This window comes from Lupinus angustifolius, chromosome LG02 (genome assembly GCF_001865875.1).
Source record: "Lupinus angustifolius cultivar Tanjil chromosome LG02, LupAngTanjil_v1.0, whole genome shotgun sequence".
Lineage (NCBI taxonomy): Eukaryota > Viridiplantae > Streptophyta > Magnoliopsida > Fabales > Fabaceae > Lupinus > Lupinus angustifolius.
Genome location: NC_032010.1, coordinates 18,922,444 through 18,942,860, shown reverse-complemented (window position 1 = coordinate 18,942,860; position 20,417 = coordinate 18,922,444). Strand labels below are relative to the sequence as shown.

At 30.1% G+C, this 20,417-nt stretch overlaps 1 protein-coding gene across 1 annotated transcript; it reads right to left on the bottom strand.

The window, feature by feature from the left end:
- Nucleotides 2,803-17,570, bottom strand: LOC109327877 (agamous-like MADS-box protein AGL28). The gene is made up of 2 exons (XM_019561055.1): nucleotides 16,901-17,570; nucleotides 2,803-3,044 (listed from the first exon to the last, which is right to left on the bottom strand). Exons 1-2 carry the CDS (start codon nucleotides 17,568-17,570, stop codon nucleotides 2,803-2,805), a joined length of 912 nt encoding a protein of 303 aa, XP_019416600.1.

Sequence of the window (20,417 nt, the reverse complement as noted above, 5' to 3'; positions counted from 1 at the left end):
CTGGTGCATCTGATCCTGTTTGAGGATATCATTCTAGAGTAGAACATGATATTGAAGAACAAAAGACAAAATGCACTTATAATTGTTGACTCATGATTGAAAAGTGGAGTGTGCGCAAGTCTTTTATGCAATGATTTATATCCAACAAAACAACACTGGTAACAAAAATAAAACAACATGAAAACAGTAAAGCTCGATTGCCTTCCAGGTAGCGCTTGTTTAACGTCATAAGCTCGACGCCTGTTTCTTTATGTGTTTTTGAGGTGGATGATTATGGTGAGCCGCTCGACGTCGCTGCCCAAGTATGGTTTGACTATTCGTCCATTAATTATCCAGCTTCTTTGAGATGCTGAGTCTTGCAATTTTATCGCTCCATCATTTGTCTTCAAGACTTCAATCAATCTTTGTTCTTCTCTAGGTGATAAAGTGTTGCTGATCATAACCAATTCATTACCTTCATCTTCCATAAATTCATACTTCAAATACGAAGACAACATTTTCAGTTCCAATTTCTGAGTTTCAATTTTATGAATTTTGGATAGCTCCTTAGTTTGGACCTGCTGAGATGAAACCTCTCAGTATGCACCTAGGTCTGCTACACACTTCTTAATGCACTTATCCTCTTCTACATTTATACCTTCAGGTGCATCCATCAAAGCTTTCTGTAAAGGATTGCTTTTGTGTAGATGTGTTTCATTCATGTATAGTTCTTCACTGACATCTACTCTGAAACAATGTTGCTTGTCCTTCGGAGGATGCATGGCTTCAAACACGTTGAAGTTCAATTCATCATCTTGTCCCCTGACTTTCAGCTTGCCCTCATCAACATCAATATTGACTCTGGCAGTCTTCATGAAATATATCCCCAAAATTAGAGGAACTTCTGCATCCTCTTCAATATCCATGATCACAAAATCGACTAGAAATACCAACTCCACCTTAACCAAGACATCTTCTGCAACTCCATAGGGAAATTTCATTGATCTATCTGCAAGTTGCAGAGTCATCCTTGTAGGTTTGATTTCCAAATCTCCAATCCTCTTAAACATAGACAAAGTACATGAGATTAATGTTGGCACCCAAATCCAATAGTGTCTTCCCCACAGATAATTCTCCATTAGTGACTGGTATTATGAAGCTTCCCGGATCTTTAGTCTTTTCAGGTAAAGACTTTTGAATTATTGCACTACAACTAGCCTCTAGTGTCACTGTCTCCTCAGAAAACTTCCTCTTCCTTGTCAATAGATCCTACATGAACTTGGCATAAGTAAGCATTTGTTCCATGGCCTCCATGAAAGGTATATTGATCTGATGGTTCTTGAGTATATCCATGAACCTTGTATATTATCTTTCCTTGTCTTTCTTGGAAGGATTCTTTGGATAAGGAAGATTCTTCAATTATGGTAGATCATTCTTCTTCTTTTCTCCATCTTTTTGTTTATTCACTTCCTTACTATTTACATTCTCATCATCTTGTGTCTTTCCAGACTTACTTGTTTCTCCCTCAATCTCTTTTTCTTTCAGTACTTCTTCTTCCACCGCCAAATTCTCACCAACATCCTTACCAATCACCTTCCCACTCCTAGTAGTAATAGCTTTGCAATGCTCCTTGGGATTAATCTGAGTGTTGGCTGGAAACTATTGGTGATCCGAATGATGCTCTGCCATCTTTGTTTCCAATTGACCCATCTATGTTTCCAAATTCATGATAGATGCTTCATTATTTTTCTGGTTTGTGATTGACACTTGCATGAATTTTTCCAAAGTATCCTCCAATTTAGTTAGTCTTTCATGCATTTGTGGATGTTGATCTTGTTGGAGTGGTTGTTGAAATGATGGTTGTCTATTTGATGGCCCTACTTCTGGTCTCCAACCATAATTCTGATTCTGATTGCCCCTCTAACCCTGTGAAAATTGATTATTGTACGAAGGGTTTTTGGAGAAATTTCCTTTTCTAGGTTGGTTGTTGACATACTGTACTTCTTCCGCCTGATTAGCACTTGGCATAGAACAATGACCAATTAAATGATCACCTCCACAAAAACCACACCTTAACACTTGTTGTTGACTCAGAGAGGATTACACAACATTCAGTTGTTGTGGCAACTTGGGCATTTGCTTTACAAGTGCTTTAATTTGTTGAGTCAGAATCTTGTTTTGTGCTAAGATAACATGTGATGTATTCAAATCAAAGACTCCTCTTTTTTGTACTGACCTTCATTGTGTTGTGCTTGCCTATTCGTTGAAGATAGGGCAGTTATGATTCTTGTGGCTTGTTCAACATCTACAACCATCATTGTTCCACCTGCTGCAGCATCTAAAATCATTTTGGTCTCAGGCTTCAAAACCATGGTTGGGGCATTTTCTCAACAACATCTGAAAAAGCTCTCACGCTTCATAAAATGATTCATCTACACCTTGCCTGAAAGTTGATATCTCAAACTTCGCATGCACATACCGAGCTGGTGGGAAGAACCTTGTCAAAAACTTAGACTCCAAATCATTCCAATTGGTTAAGCTTTTGGTTGGATGAGATTTTAACCATTCCTTAGCTTCACCAAGTAGATAAAATGGGAATAACATCATGTAGGCAGCTTGCCTTTCATTATCATTATAGCCCATTGTTGCCACCAATTCATAGAAGTTGTCCAAATGTACACATGGATCTTCATAATCCTTTCCAGAGAATTGGTGTGTACTGACCAGATTCAGAAAAGTTGGCTTGATTTCCACTATTCTTTCAGTATGTGGAATGACAATGCTTGAATAATGGCTTGGACCTTGATACATAGAATAATCACCTCATGTCCTTCTTGGAGGAATAGGTCTCTCATTGTTTCTAGTTGCAGCATTTGCATTATCCATTTTTTTAGATTGAGGTTCTGAGGTTGTTGTCTGTTGATAACTAGATTGTGCCTCATGAGTACTCTGCTTCTTCTTGTCTTTTGCTTTCTTCATATTGCTCTTGATTGATAGCTCAATCTCACGATTAAACTGCAATTGATCTTCAATAACTTTTTCTCTCAAGAGCATAAATGAGAAGACTACAACAAGGGTTAGCACAGAGAGTAATAAAAACTAAAACTACTTACAAGAAATAAAAATTAATTACAACTACTCAACGAACTATCTTCAAAAACTAATATAAATCGAACATTGCTCCCCGGCAGTGGCGCCAAAAATATGTTGGTACTTTTGGTACCCAAGTAAACCGTATCATTCAAGTAATAACTGATAAATACCGGGATATTGTCCTCAGAGAGCAATTCAGATCTATATTATTTTCTAAAACAATAACATGAGTAGATATGTACAAAGTTGAGAATTAAGGTTGTTCATTGGTTTAGATTATCATAAAGAACTAATTAAAAATGGTTTCTAAATAAAAAAAATGGTTGGGATTGACTTTCATCATTCCTCCTTCTTGTAATCTTTAGATTCAATTCTATAAAACCTGTGAAGTTATTGATCTTGATGCAACATTTTCTTCGAATCATTTGTATCAATTCCTTGATTACAAAATTCTTAGATAATTCATCAAACACCAATTCCTAGGATATTTAATCAATTATCTAGCATTAAAGCCAATATAAAAGCAATTCATACATCATTGTCCATTCCTAGATCAATGATGAATCAAGAAAGATTATCCAGATTCGATTCCAAGTTTAACTTCCTAGTTAAACTTAGATCCAAGATCAAGAAACTAGAAATTAAGAAACATCAAGCATTAAGCACAGAATAAACTTTCCAAAATCAAACAACAAAAATATATTTTCGAATTGAATCCAAGAATACAAGAGTTAGAAGATTACATTTCAATCCCAAACTAAAGAACTAGCCACTCATCCTTGCCATTATAACACTCCGACCATGAGAAATACAAGAAATTCTGGATCTAAAGTCGTTTCCACGACTTCTCTCTTCCGCTCTAGTGTTTCTCTCTCTAAAATCATGTAAAAAAGCTTGGAAAATTATTGGATAACCCCTTTGCTTTCGTAACTGCCTATATTTGTTCCAGACTTCTGGTGTCTCGCTCGAGCTAGAGATTCTCGCACTAGCGAGAGAGCAAATTTCAGCATTTAGAAAATCTTCTAACTTGAGCGACAGATCTCTCGCTCTAGCGAGAGAATCAGAGTTTTGAACCTGTCTTTCTCGCTTGAGCGAGGTGCTCTCGCTTGGGCGAGTGACACACATAACGTTTGACATCCAAAAGTGGGAATTATTGCTTGAGCGACAGTCCCCTCGCTTGAGCGAGCGACAGAGAGTGATTTAAGAATTTTTCCTTGAATTAGCAATTGTCGTTTGGGCTAGGGATCCAGAGCTCCTTTTAAGCAGATTCCTTCAATTTCCATTTTTTTCTACTCCCCATTCTCCTGCAATTGACACAAAAACATGTAAGGACCTTAAACAAGATTAATCACACTAGATTCTTTAGAGTTGTGCATGAATTTCAACATAACTACACCATAAGTGCCCAAAGTTTATATGAATTTCCTTCACAACATGACACACTTAATAGTGTGATCGACTACCTAAGTAGGTCTAAAGTCCAGATAATGTGTGAAAATTGTATTAGACAGTCGCCAACCAACATGAAACTTTGTCAAATCTCTATTATATGAGTAAAAAATGTGATAATGTTAATGTTAGGTCGTTACTCAAAAGCAGCATGTTCTATCGCCCGTGTATATTGTCCAAAAAGGAAGTGCCACTACATCATCGTGTAGACGTTGTTAAAAATAAGGAAGAGTTCTCGTGCTTACTTACACAATTATGGGTAAAAAAGCTAGTTCAAAAATCTAGGATACGAATCAGAACATGGAATATATGCACTCTTACCTTCAAAACATTGAAAATAATTGATACGATGATTAAGAGGGGGTTAACTTTGTGTCTGCAAGAAACTAAGTGGGTTTGGGAAAATGTAATAGAATTAGACACTTCAAGTTTTAAACCATGATATGTACACCAATAAGAGAAGATCGATAAATGGGATTGATATAATTGTAGACAAGGAATGGAAGAAGGATGTGGTGGATGTAAAGAGAATAGGAGATAAAATCATATCCCTAAAGTTTGTAACAAAGGAAGATACATTTAATGTGATTAGTGCTTATGTACTCCATGTTGGACTAGAGGAACATTAGAAGATAAAATTTTGGAAGGTTTAATCCACACAATAGCTTTGGGAGAAAACATTTTACTTGGAGGCGGTCTTAATAGACATATATGGAAGGCTACTAGAGGATTTGAAGATGCTCATGATGAATATGGAATAGAATAATCAAATATGGAAGGTATGACTATTCTAGACCTCTCATGAGTTTTTGATTTTACAATAGCCAATACGTGTTTTAAGAAATGAGATATAAGAGTGGGTTTGCACATTCTCAAATTGATTTCTTTCTTATAAGCAAAATCAAGCATAAGGTTTTGTTTGGATTTCAAAGTCATACATGGAGAGAGCTTGACGAACCAACATAAAGTTTTGGTTATGGATGTAATAGTTAAGAGTATAGTGGAGAGGGAATGAAAATATTGAGTCTCAAGAATTAAATGGTGGAAATTGAAAGGAGAGAAATGTTTGAGCTTCAATCATAGCACTTTATAAGAATGGTTATGGGAGGTACAAGGAATTAGGAATATAGCGAATGAGATGTTAGGCAAAGCTAGAAGCTCTGGACCAAAGGATAAAGAATCATAGTTGTGGAAACAAAAGTGTCCAAGACAAAGTTAAGGGAAAAAATGAATATTATAAATCATGGTTATTGTATAAAAATTCTAAAAGTTGAGAAAAATACAAGGTAGCTAAGAAACATAGCTAGAAAGTGGTAAGTGACGTTGAAGATAAACATATGATGACATATACAAAACTCTAGGCACCAAGAGAAAGGAAAGAAGTGCCTACAAACTTGAAAGGGTTAGGAAAAGAAAGACAAGAGACATGGACCAAGTGAAATGTATTAAATATGAAGATAGAAAAGTCTTGGTGAATGACAAATATATAAAAGAAAGATGGAAGAACTATTTTCACAAGTTTTCAATGAGGGACATGACTTACTGCTTTCTAATAGACTACACACAAAAAAGGAGGATCAAAATTATTTTTATCATAGAGTTTAGGTGTTGGATGTTAACGAAGCTTTAAAAATGATGGAGAATGACAAAACGACTCAAGCAAATAATATACTTGTTTATGTATAGAAGGTTCTATGAGGGACAATGCATTCGATGACTCACAAAGTTTTTTAATGAGAGCATGAGTAGGAATGAAAATGGATCTGGGTGGGTCCTAATAGTGCACTACCAAGACCCACTCCATTTGACCATTTAGGGACCCAGATCCATGTAGGTACCCGCTGAGTCTACTACTCATGGGTCATTGGGTACGTAACGGATCTGTGTGTACCTATAAATTTAGAAAATATTTACAAAAATTGAAATCAACTTATATATTTTTGTGCATGTATTTCTTATATTCATGTGTGTTATTTTATACAATAAAAAGAAGAATAAAATTTTAGTAACAATTATAAAACATAATTAAAGTATAAGTACATAAATTTAAATTGTCATTTAATTATAAATATTTTTACTAAAAAATATAATTTAAAATAAGACAATAAAGCATATCAAACCTCTAACATTCCTCCATCAACATAACATTACATCATAATTACATATCAACAAATATAACATCATTTCTTAAGAATATAACATCAGAATTATGACGAAAAATATGTTTAGTTATTATTGTATATATATTTATGAATTGTAGATTTGGGTACCTTATTATCTAAATCCAGACTAGTTCAAAAGCGAGTTTCAAAATCTTCGGTCCTAACTATATTTAAAAGAAGTTATTTTACGTGAACAACCTTGTTTTGTATGCTACCACTAGGCATTAAGATCCCTTTGACAATAATCAAATGGAAGTTATTATCTTATTATGCCCGAAAAATCTTTCATTATATGATCTTGAAACTGTTAAAATGATTATCTCATACACCAATTTCTTGAGTCTGCATTTCCTACTTGTTTTCTTTCTTCACCAATTCCATTTTCATTACAAAAATTATTGAAGAACTTTACATTGTTATATAATAGAATGAGATAGAATGGCTTTGTTGTCACCTAGTTAATGAAAGCCTCGAAGGCGGCTTCTTCTCCTTAATAAGATAATGATTTGATGTAGAAGGTGTCTAGAATTCCATTTTCTTTTTATGCATACATAATATGACTTAGATTATGATATGCATATAGAAGATTTAGGAGAATAAGATTTATGCAGCTTGGATAGATTATAGAATAGAAATAATTTTTTTTTATGATTTATGGTTGGTAATATTGTAAATTCTTATTTATTCTGTGATGTAGCTATCAAGGGTTTAACAGTTGTAATATATTGGATTTTTTTATCAGAAGGGTTGAAGGAGAATGAGATAGTTTCATTTCATATGTATACTTGTGTTTGACAATCGCTCCGTATTGTTTTTTGATTATAAGACTTTTGCATCAAAAGATAAAGTGACACTTTACTACAAAAAATGCAAACATATTTTTTAAGAACATTCTCCCTCCAATTATTTTTTACACGACCCTCTTGAAAATTCATATTAATAATTAGTTAATATAAATAATACCCTAAATAAGTGAGATAATTACTAACACTTTCAAATATCTATTTATAGTTTTATACTATTCATTAATCATTTAGAATTTTATAAAATAAAGAAAATAAAAAATAAGATTATAAACAGAGAATTTGGATTACCAAAACTTCATACAACTATATTTCTAATTATATGTGATTTTATGTCTCTATTTTCACTCAATAAATTGCCATAATTTTATTTTTTTTAAAATTAATTAGTGTATTATATAGTATAAATTAGGTATTCAAAAAGGGATGAGAGCAAAGTTGGATCATATGAAAATGGAGAGTGAATATACTTATATAAGAATCATATTTTCAAGAGAATAAATATTATATGGAATTAATATCAAAACATTAATTATAGCTAGTAATAGAGAGTAAATTTTTCTTCCTAATAATATGTGACCATCATTTCATCACTAAGATATAATATTAATTGGATTCATTCTATTTAAGTTTTATAAAATCATTAAATATACTTAATTGAGAATGTTTTAAGATATACTTAAATCCGCAATTACTAAATATTATATTTAATGTTTTAAACTATTTGTAGAACTATTATGTTTCTTTGTCAATATAGCAATAAATTTTTAATGTTAAAGTAAATGTGTAATATGTTCAATAAACCATACACATTATGAAATTCAATGATCAAGATAAATTATAGCTTAACATTTTCAAATATAAACAAATTAATTATGTGTTCAAACTTATTAATGGTTGCCAAAATCTTGCAAATTAAAAATGTTCTAACTTGCCAATATTGAATGAGAGATATCGAGAATGATGTAAAACATTAATGACATGAATATTAGTAGAAGAATTTACTATTCCTCAAATTTATTAGTTGTAAACCTACAAATTTATATACATAATGAGTCTTGCTTAAAATTAGGGAAACATAAATAATTTAAACAAAATATAAATCAAGTCAATTGATTATCATAATCAAATTGAAGATACTTTTTTTCTTAAACCATAAATACAGGTCGAAGAATAATATGATTGCAAAATAAAAATAACATTAGTATGTGTAAGCTGCTAATTCAATCCCAAACCATAATCATCCATCAAATGACAAAATTAGTTGTGGAGAACAACTGTTTAATTTTTAGAAAATGAAATAAAAGACATATGATGACAATTATGCCTAATAATTTCAGTTTCTGTAGTGTAACTATCAATTGTGTAGATACACAAACTATAAGTGAATCAACCATGTTTTCCCTAGGTATGACAAAAAACTTCATTGCACAAAATTTAGAGTACTTTTAAGTTGAAAATGAATAAGGACAAACACATAATAAAAATAAAGGTAATATTCTTCTACACTCATATAATGAATGTAACCTCTATTCGTCATATTCCAGGGGTGAAAACGACAAATATATTATTACAACTGTTACAAACATAAAATGCATTAAAAAGTGGAATAAAACAATATGTAAGAATATAATGATTAAAAGAAAAACAATGATTTATAGAGTTAAAGCTGATTCCTAAAAAATACAAAGAAACTCATTTTTATTATTTCTATATATTGATAATAATGCATAAAAACTAAATTCATAAACTAAACTACAGACAAAGAAGTAATCCCTAGAGATATTCTTTATTTATATTTTATTTTTAGAATTATATTTATTTTTTATTTTCTAGTTAGTAACTACTTTTTAATTAAATTTTGTTTGAATAAATTAACATTTTGAATCTTCATTTTATATCATTTTTTATACACTTGTTTTTTTATCCATGTTTTTCTATATTTGAAAAACTATGTGTAACACATGGAATATTTGTTAATTTTTTTAAAATTGAATTTCTTATATATTACATAATTATGATATAGATATGATTATGTTTTAGTTCTAATAGTAATTTGATTTTTAAATTCAAATATAATGATTTCAAGGTTTAGAATTTTGAAGAGCATTGATAGTAAAAATAAATAAGGAATATTTCTCGAACGCAAATTTAATTTTCATAATTATAAATCTGTAACCGTCTAAACATCAAATATATGTTTGAAAATAATTTTGATTGTCATTAATTCTTTGTCTTGTAATTTTTTATTTTTGTAACTGTTATTTCATAATATTACTATTTTACACAAAGAACAAAATCAGAGCCACACCATATTCTCATTAAGTTATTCTAATGGAAAATAGTAATATGCATTTAAATTGAAATTGAAAAAAAAAACGTGTATTGAATTGAAAATGAAAATAAGATCAACTTTAATATATACATTAATTGGTTTAATATTTTGATTGTTACAAAATAATAAACATTAAAGAGAAATTCAATCTCAAAACATAATCATCAATCAAATTCCAAATTTAAAGGTCAATGAGTACAATCAACTAAACAATTGTTGTGTTAGTGAAAAATGTGTTGATTTTGTAGAGAAGTATATATGCTTTATCAATATTATTATGAAAAAAATTGATTGCAATAAAGAATTTTTTTTAAGTAATGTAATAGTTTAAAGATTTTTCATTCCCACTTTTTTCCTCTTAGGCATCTAGATTGATATGGAAGTACTATAGGCTTCATATTTAATGTAGAATGAGGGAGTATGAACAATTTCAACGCAATTAAATATGGGAAACAAATGTTTAATCTTTAGAAAATGAAAATAAAAGTCATTCAAGGATAATCATGCTAATAATTTTCGCTTCTAAAGTGTAACTAATAACTCCTTAATTTTTTAGAAAATGAAATAAAAGATAGTCAAAATAATCATGCCTAATAATTTTAGGTTCTAAAATGTATGTCAAATAACAATATTAACCTCATATTCTTTTATGTATAGTAAAAACTATACATACATAAAATTTGTAAGAATATAATGATCAAAATATATTACTCAGTGATTACGATGATCCTATCAATAAATATATATAGAATTTTAGAGAATATATGTGTTACACAATAATTTGTGTGAGGACTGAGGAAATAAAAATAGAACTCTAGAAAGGAAATACAATGTAGGATCAACATAAAGGCATAAAGACAACAATATACTTATCACCATAGGTATGCACAATAAATATTATAAACTATTTCCAACTTATCATTGGAACATAATTCTTTAGTATCACTATTATTTCCAACTTTTCTACTGAAATTGAACAAAAAAGAGGAATAGTTATGAGAATGATGAAGTAAAAATGAAAAATATATTACTAAATAATAACAACAAATTTGTTGACATATACCAATAAAATGCATGAACTTAGTTATGAAAATGATGAAGTAAAAATGAAAAGAGTAGAAAATCATACCTCTAAGTTGATTTGACATTTGAAGATGATAGATTTGTTGAATAAAAATTCAAATAAAATAAGAGAAATAATTATCAGAAAGATAAAGTAAAAATGAATAGAATACTACTAAGTAGTAAGACATATATCAATAGAATGCACAAATTTAGTTATAATAATGATCAAGTAAAAATGAAAAAAAAATATAAAGTCATATCTGTGAGTTGGTGAAGATGATAAATTTGTGAAACAAAAATTAAAAAAAAAATAGTTATGAGAATAATGAAGTAAAAATAAAAAATAGTAATTCAAAGTAGTAACTACTAATATGTTGACATATACCAATAGAACACAAAGAATTAGTTATGAGAATGATGAAGTAAAAATGAAAAGATAAAAAAAATCATACGTATGAGTTGTTTGTTTGACATTTGAAAAGGATGAAATAAAAACAAAAATAATAGAAGATGATACTTGTGAGTTGGTTTAGGTTGAAGAAGAAGATTTGTTGAACAAAATTTGAAAAAAATGAGAAATAATGTTGAGTAGAGAGAATGTTAAGAAGGGGAGAAGAATATATTTTCAAAATATTAAAGTCATTTGTCAAAATATCATCTTATTTGTACACTTATCACAAATGAATAGTGTTTATTATAGGAATTTCAGCAACTCATCTTAATGCATTTGCATGGGACGATATTTTTTGCCGCGTGATTACGAACACATATTACATGTGCATTTATAATTAAGAATATGTATGTTGTTCGTGTATTCGCATGGTTAAAACCATATATGTTACCAGTGCATTCATATTGTTAAAAATTATTAATTATATATAAAAAATCATACGGTCACACCATACGGTTTAACTGTTTAAATCGGATAAACTTAATATGGGTCATCTACTGGTTTAACATCTTGTTCGACTTTCTCAACATTGTTTTTTACACATACATAACATGATATAGTTAGTAGTATCCTATTAATCAAAAAAATCATCAATAAATTTATAATTTCATTATTATTTGATTCTAAAATAAGATTAGTATAAAAATAAATATTATTTAACTCTAAAATAACTACAAACAATATGTTATGATTCATATTATTATTATTTTAATATTGCTATAGTAACATTATATTTTAATATTGCATAGGTAATCATATTCCTTTTATTTTTAAATAAATCACATGTCATGAGGGCTTGAGAGATTGACACATGTCATGATAGAGTTCTTGAGAGATTGACACATGTCATTGAGCGATTGACACATGTCATGAGGGACATTTAGTTTTGATGAAAGGTTGACAATGTCATGAGAGCTTGAGAGATTGACACATGTCACGAGGGAGTTTTTTTTTATTATATAAGTAATAGAATAGATTATATATAAAATCATACGGTCACACCATACGGTTTAACTGTTTAAATCGAATAAACTTAATATGGGTCATCTACTGGTTTGTTTAACATCTTGCTCGACTTTCTCAACATTGTTTTTTACACATACATAACATGATATAGTTAGTAGTATCCTATTAATCAAAAAAATCAATAATAAATTTATAATTTCATTATTATTTGATTCTGAAATAAGATTAGTATAAAAATAAATATTATTTAACTCTAAAATAACTACAAACAATATGTTATGATTCATATTATTATTATTATTTTAATATTGCTATAGTAACATTATATTTTAATATTGCAAGGACTTACTCCTGAGTTTCTAAACTCCCTCAGAACTTCAGGATTGCCTAACCACAAAATCAAATTGAAGGTAGGAACACCAATTATGTTATTGAGAAATATAGATCAATCTGAAGGCTTGTGCAATGGAACAAGAATGATTATAAATAGGCTAGCAACCCATGTCATTGAAGCTAAGGTAATGACACGAAGAAATGTTGGGAAGATCTTCTATATTCCACGAATGAGTTTGTCTCCATCTCATTCACCATGGCCTTTCAAATTAACAAGGAGACAATTTCCTTTGACTGTTTCATATGCTATGACAATCAATAAGTCACAAGGGCAATCACTAGCATGTGTTGGGTTATATCTACCTCGACCAGTTTTCAGCCATGGGCAATTATATGTTGCTTTTTCAAGAGTTCAATCAATGGAAGGACTTAAAATAATAATACATGACAAAGAAGGAAAACCAATCAACACAACAATAAATGTTGCGTTCAAGGAGGTTTTCCAAAACCTCTAATCATGTACCGCTATAACACCTACTACTAAATGAAAATCATATTCATCTATTATTAAATTTGATTTTAACATCATATTCCAAGACTTTAACATGTTACACCATATGGCAAACAATTACGGTTCATTTCATTAATTTCATACAAAAACAACTAATTCTTTCATACCATTTCTAATTACAGGTTTGATTCATGAACATAAAATCAAACAATATATGTGGCTTTGATATACTTTGGGTATAATTATGGTCTACTCCTCAAATATTGTGTTTAAAATATTTATGAAGGTATATTTTACGTGTAATATTCATCATATATGTATATGATCATCTATTACATTTTACCTAAAACCAATGTATCAATACTTATCTACTTATATATACATATCTTTTATATATATATATATATATATTTATACATATATATGTTCCTAAATTAAATTCATATATTAATTATTATAATCATGCGTACAAATCATCTGCCCCGTGCAAATGCACGGGTACTTTACTAGTTTACACAAAAAAAACTTCTACTTTGTACACTTGTCACAAATGTGGAATAGTAGATAAATGATTACTGTGTTTTTAGACACTGATGTTACATTGTTAATTAAAGAGTACGATGTTATGTTGTTAATTCATATGAGTAATATAATGTTATGTTGATTAAATAGTTCTTACTAAATCAATTTTACATCATAAAGTTGAAACAATGACTTTATCTTTCTATGATTGTTTGAGTAAAATGAGTTGTGTATAATAGTCAATTTAAATTGTTTTTAAAACTTTAAATTATATTTTATAATTTTTTTTCTCTTGTTGATTGCCTAAATAACAAATAAGATAAGAAAGAAACACACAATTACATAAATTACTCACAATTATTTTTAATATTTTTGAATTTGTGGGTATTGCGACATGCTGGGTACCCAAGGACCCATGGGTAACAGACCCAACTGGTATCAGCATGCGTCTGGGGCGGGTCTAGGTAAAAAAAAACCTCTACTTTGTATACTTGTCACAAATGTAGAATAGTAGATAAATGATTACTATGTTGTTAAACACTGATGTTACATTGTTAATTAAAGAGTATGATGTTATGTTGTTAATTCATATGGGTAATCTAATGTTATGTTGATTAAATAGTTCTTACTAAATCAATTTTACATCATAAGGTTGAAATAGTGACTTTATCTTTCTATGATTGTTTGAGTAAAATGAGTTGTGTATAATAGTCAATTTAAATTGTTTTTAAAACTTTAAATTATATTTTATAATTTTTTTCTCTTGTTGATTGCCTAAATAACAAATAAGATAAGAAAGAAACATACAATTACATAAATTACTCACAATAATTTTTAATATTTTTGAATTTGTGGGTATTGCAGATCCGCTGGGTACCCAAGGACCCATGGGTAACAGACCCAACTGATATCAGCATGGGTCTAGGGCGGGTCTGGGCCAAAAAAATGAAGCAATATGATGGGTCTGAGTAATGCACTACCCAGACCAATCCAGACTCATTGTCATCTCTAAGCATATCCAAGAACCAGTTTCACAATATATGCTTTTTACATATATATTTTTGTTTCCCACAGGTATCCTCGCATTAGAGGCAATCCTGTCCGAGCTGGGAACATCCACAGGTACGTGGGACTAACTCTCTCACCGGATATTTTTTCTATCCACAAGACTCGAACCCAAGATCTTACTTAAGGGGAATCAAGCATGTACCACTTTAACCAATACCCGTTGATTATGCTTTTTACATATGATATTATTGTAGTGAGAGACGAAAAGAAAATTAAATGAGAAATTAGAAATATGGAGAGAAGATTTAGAATCACTTGAATTTCTTGGAGTGAATCTCTATAAATTAAATCTTAAAATTGCTATCTTTATTCTTCATCTTATTGAATAAATTAACAAGTATCTTGTCAAAGTCCATCATTGTTAAAAGTTTTCCATCTTAAATACTATGTCTTTTAAGATAATTGTACGTTTCCATAAATACTTGAAATTAATTACATAAAAAATAGTGAAAAGGTTTTATATAGATTAACGACCAAATGATTATTAAAAAAGTTACATTACACTATATTGATTACTCTTGTGTAGATATAAGTTTAATCTTTTAAATAAAAATTGTGTGATGTATTTTCATTATTTTTGGTTCATTAGAGAATAGTATAAGAGTGATTTAAAAACATATTCTTAGAAATATTGATGTGTTTTATAACAAATTAAAAATAATGAAGAGACATTAACTCTTATACTATTTGGATTTGTCTCTACAATATATAATATTTTGTTTAACTTATTTACACATGTCAAGTTTTTTTATTTAAAAGATTAGACCTATATGTCTTGGACTCTTACATGGTTAATTAGTATAATATATATATAAATTAGAGATGATTTGTCAATAGATAAAATAAAATAATTTATACAATTTTATTAAAATTCAGAAAGTATGAGAGTAATTTATTCTAACTACTAAGTTCACCATATCTTATATAATATAAATCTTTTTAACCATATTTAATGTAGAGCTATTAATTACCACAGATTTTAATTGTGTCTATAAAAAAAGAATCTATCGTAAACAGATTTTAATTGCTGTCTATAAAAAAAGAATCTATCGCAAACAGATTTTAATTGCCATAATCATTACCTTATAGTTATTATGATTGAAGACAAGTGCAAACAAATTGCTGTTAAAATAAATTGACATGTAGGAAGTAGGAACACTCTAAATGGCAGTATTGTAATTGCGTAATTTAAAATCTAAAATATCTTAAAAATTAAATTCAAGAATCAATTATACGATATGAAAACCTGTATTATTATTGACTTAAAAATTACAATTATTTGTTAGCTACTCGTCTAAGTTCTAACTGCAAAACATTTAATCGAATAGCTTCCGGTTTACTCAAAGGACAGAGAATATATGAAACCTAAGAATTAAACATTTCAGAATTTGTGGTTATCTCTTATAATAAATATACTAAGGAATCAAACATTTAACTTTTAACTCATCCTTAAATTTAGTGGGGTCTTACACCCCTATAAGAAGACTTAAGACAAATAACTTTTTCTTTGTTTTACCTAAAAATTGCATTGAATAGAACCCATTCCAGTAATATTTTTATTCACAGTTTGCAAAACAAAACTTTCCGAAAAACATTAAACTGGACAAAGTATAGTTCATTTGGAAATCCTGTTAAATGACAAGACACTTTTTTGTTCACAATTAATGCAATAAGTTACATAGTAGATATACTGTTCAAACCAGTAACTGAATTCCAAACTGTAAAAACACTATTTGCAGTGGTTTGCACAGTCACAATGAAAATAAGGATTACAAAACATGATATCGTTCAAGAACATAAAAAAAGTAAGGGAAAACTAAAATCAAATCTAGACACGAAACATAAAATCACTAAAAGCCAGAAACCCTAGCAAGAACATCACAAACAGGAAACAACTAATTCTACCCAAATTGCATGGCAACAAATTGTTTCTATTTGCGATAGAAGAATAACATTAAATTCTTGCAAATAGAGACATAGATGAACAAATATTCAACTAATTAAACCGTACCTAGATCATGAAAGAATATAATACAAGCCACTAGGGTTGTGGGCTAGCTGAGATGAGTTCAGTAAACCTCATCACTATCCTTGTAACAAGAAAATAAAGATAACAAACCCTAATTGGATGCTAACAAGATCATAGATATGCCTAATAATGACCAAACCCAAGATTAGGAACCATTGGGTTTCTGCTACTGCTGCAACCATTCATCAAATTCCAAACTTGACGATCTCCACTGAAACACCCATTCACGGGTGGCAAATTTGAATACATCAGCCTTTGAGAATTGAGCTTCTTTGCTTCTAATGTAGCAACAAGGTTTAGCTTCAATGTCTCCAAGGAAGCAGTGAAATGCTCAAGATCCTCCAAACCCATCTTTTCAATATCTTGATTCCACCAAGGAGGAAAATCCAAACGACCCTTACGTGTTTCTTGGATCTCAGCCAAACTCTTCTTCTCTTCTTTCAACCTATCATGAGTAGCCTCATATTCAAGATTCATGGTTTCAACCAATTCTTGATGCGTCTTTTTACCGGCATGGCAGCTTTGCACAAGAGAACCGTCATTGAGAATACGGCGGATGACAGCATCGGGATCAGGGCAGCCACAAACATAGAGCTTGCCTTGTTGAGAGGAAATGATCAATGCAGTTTCAGCTTGGCATAGAATGGAAAGCTCAGTGACTTTGTTGAAAAGCCCTAGTTTGTGTTTGGAGAAGGTTACGTCATCCTTGTTGTTGTGCTCAACATTTTTGATCTCAAACTTTCTTTTCCTGCCTTTTGTGGTGGTTGGCTTTGTTCCAATCTTTGCTTTGGAAGAGGATTCCATTGAAATGCAAGAAAGGTAAAGCAAGAAGATGACAAAAATAGGAATCAAAGTGAGAGGAGAAGTTCTGATGCAATGAAATTTGTGTTGAGAAATTGGGTTGGGTTTTATATATAAGCGTCTCACTTTATGTACCGACCTTCTTTTGGTCAATCGAAAATCTTCGGTAGTTTTTATTTAAGGCTGAATGAATTCTGTTGTAACTTTTAAATGACATAATTTCCTTTTCTTTTATAAGCTAAAAGACTTAATAAAAAGTCACAAGGTCAACCCAAATATAGAGAAAAACATACTTAAGAGTAATTACCGTTACAAGAATGAGTAATATAATATCAAGGGTCTACATATTATTATGCAAAGTCTTAAGAATTCGGATCAATACTATAGTAAAACTAAGTTCAATATCTAATATAAATCAAATCTATAATTTGAATATAACTAAACTCTTTGGTGAAATTTTTTTGTCTCTCATGGGCTAAATTGATCACAACAAACAAATTATATCATTCTCCAACATTTTCTATCTTTTAGTGATTTATAAAAAGACTCATGCATCATTAACATATCAAAATAATATTAGCGAGAAGAATAGGAACCTCAAGCCAAACAATGGATAAAAATATTTCTAGACTAATGATGCAAAAACACAAGCTAATAGAAAATGATTAATTGACTAAATTTAATCCCTACAAAAAACACAGTTTGAGTCTACTCCAGTGGTGATGTTCCTTCTTTGAATCTCTTCTTTGTGGCCAATCTACCCCTCTACACTTTTCATTGTTTTTATATATTTTATCAACTTATAGAAGCCTAGAAGTGTCATCACATACTTTAAATCTTCAAACTCGTTTTGTTTGGATGAATGAATAAATAGCATGTAGGGATGCCAAAGTATGAGAAAGGGATAGAATATGGAGGACTCCTCAATTACTTAGTTTTCATTTGTTTTGAGCAACTTTGAAATGGATGATAGACAATATATTAGGCTTGGTGAAGGTGTATAGTATAATGAGTTTTATATATAACCATGATTAATATATTGAGAAAAAATCATGAGTAAAAAGAATGGAATTACATTAGGTATTAAGTTGATTCACATTTAATTCATTTGTTTCATTAATCAAATTAATTGTGATAAATAATAAATTCAATTTTAAATTATGTTTTAGTTTGATTCATTTTGTGACCCACGATAAATGCCCCAATCTAAGTTTTTCTACTGGGTAGAAGATATATTATTTTTGTATATGACAAGATATTGATTTAGTGGTGTAAGGTTCCACTATGTATTGATCAATGATTTGATTATTAAGAGCGACACTTATTTGATAGAGCAATCACGAACCCCGAAAGGATTAACTCCTTACCCAAAAAGGTGGGGATACTCTTAGTAGTACCAAAAAAATATGAATATAATTCAATATAAATCATATCTAAATAATATTATTCTTAAGTTAGTTATGTACGAGTTAGGATCATCTTCATTAACAGAGACACAAGTGTTTCAAATAATAAAGAAAAATACAACTTTTAATGACACATTTAACCCTTTAATTATAATAAAATTACAATATTTTATAAAAACAAAAGGAAAAATAAGCATTTATCTCTCTATTAGTTAATGGATATGATCCTAGTTGCTTACTTATTCACATAAAAAAATCACTTTATGGAAACCACTAGCTTTACCCAACTACCCAGCACTACTCAATTGAGCTAGACTCATCTCCATTATTGAATATGACAGTTATGTGGAAATGACAATGATACTTATACCATTTAATTTATAGAGAGAAATATCACTCTTAGACAACTCCACCTCACTCTTGTACTCCATTATACTTACCCATTCCACCTCTTCTCTCCACCCTCCTTATCTCACTCACTATGGTATGGTACCTCTAGCTCCAATAATTACATCTGTTCAAGTTTTTAAATAATGATTTCCTATGAAAACCCCATATTTGGAACAATAGTGGATATTTGCAATTCATTCAACCAAAAGGTTTCAACCACTCTTAAAAGATGGCATCCATGAAAGTGAGTAAACGGAGAAGAGAGGAAACAAAAGGTGAAGAAGAGGAACTCACCAAAGAAGATGAAGAATGAAGATATTTTCTGAATAATACCTCATCGATTTTCTTATTAAATGAATGATTGAATTTACAGATGCAAACTATTATATAACAAGAGAAGAAGGAAAACTAACTAAACAGAAAAACTAACAGTTTCTATAAACAAAAACCAGAAGATAATTGAACTAATTAACATTTACTAAAACTAGAAAGTTCTAATTCAATTCTTGAAATTCATCTTTTTCTTTTGCACTTTCTTTTCCTTTAGTATTTGATGAGAAACTAGACTATTTTATCATCCCTCGCAAGCTGGGATGTGGATATTGCACATTCCCAACTTGGATATCAGATGGTGAAAATGAACATTGGGTAAAGCTTTTGTAAGAAAATCAGCAAGTTGACTTTTGGTAGAAATTGGCATAAGATGAATAACTCCTTCTTGAACCCTTTTCACGAATGGAATGACAATCAATCACGATATGTTTGGTTCTCTCATGGAAAATCGGGTTTGCCGCAATGTATAGTGCAAACTGGTTGTCATAGTAGATGATGATGGGAGTGACATTAGTAATTGGAGATCAGGAAGGATAAAACTCAACCATCTAGCCTCGCATACAACCAAAGATAAGGTATGGTATTCAGCTTCTTTAGATGATTTTGATACTGTCTTTTGCCTTTTGCTTTTTCATGAGATTAAGGAGTCTCCTATGAAAAAATAGAAACTAGTAATAGATCTTCTTGTGTCAACACAAGAACCCGAATCAGAGTCACTAAA

What these genes read in the sequence shown, in the direction of transcription:
- LOC109327877 (XM_019561055.1), bottom strand. Translation starts at nt 17,570, where the DNA reads ATGGAATCCTCTTCCAAAGCAAAGATTGGAACAAAGCCAACCACCACA. An exon ending in GGTTCCTAATCTTGGGTTTG is followed by an intron (nt 3,045 to 16,900) that starts GTCATTATTAGG and finishes CCCTTGTTGTAG; the next exon opens with TCTTCTCATTTATGCTCTTG.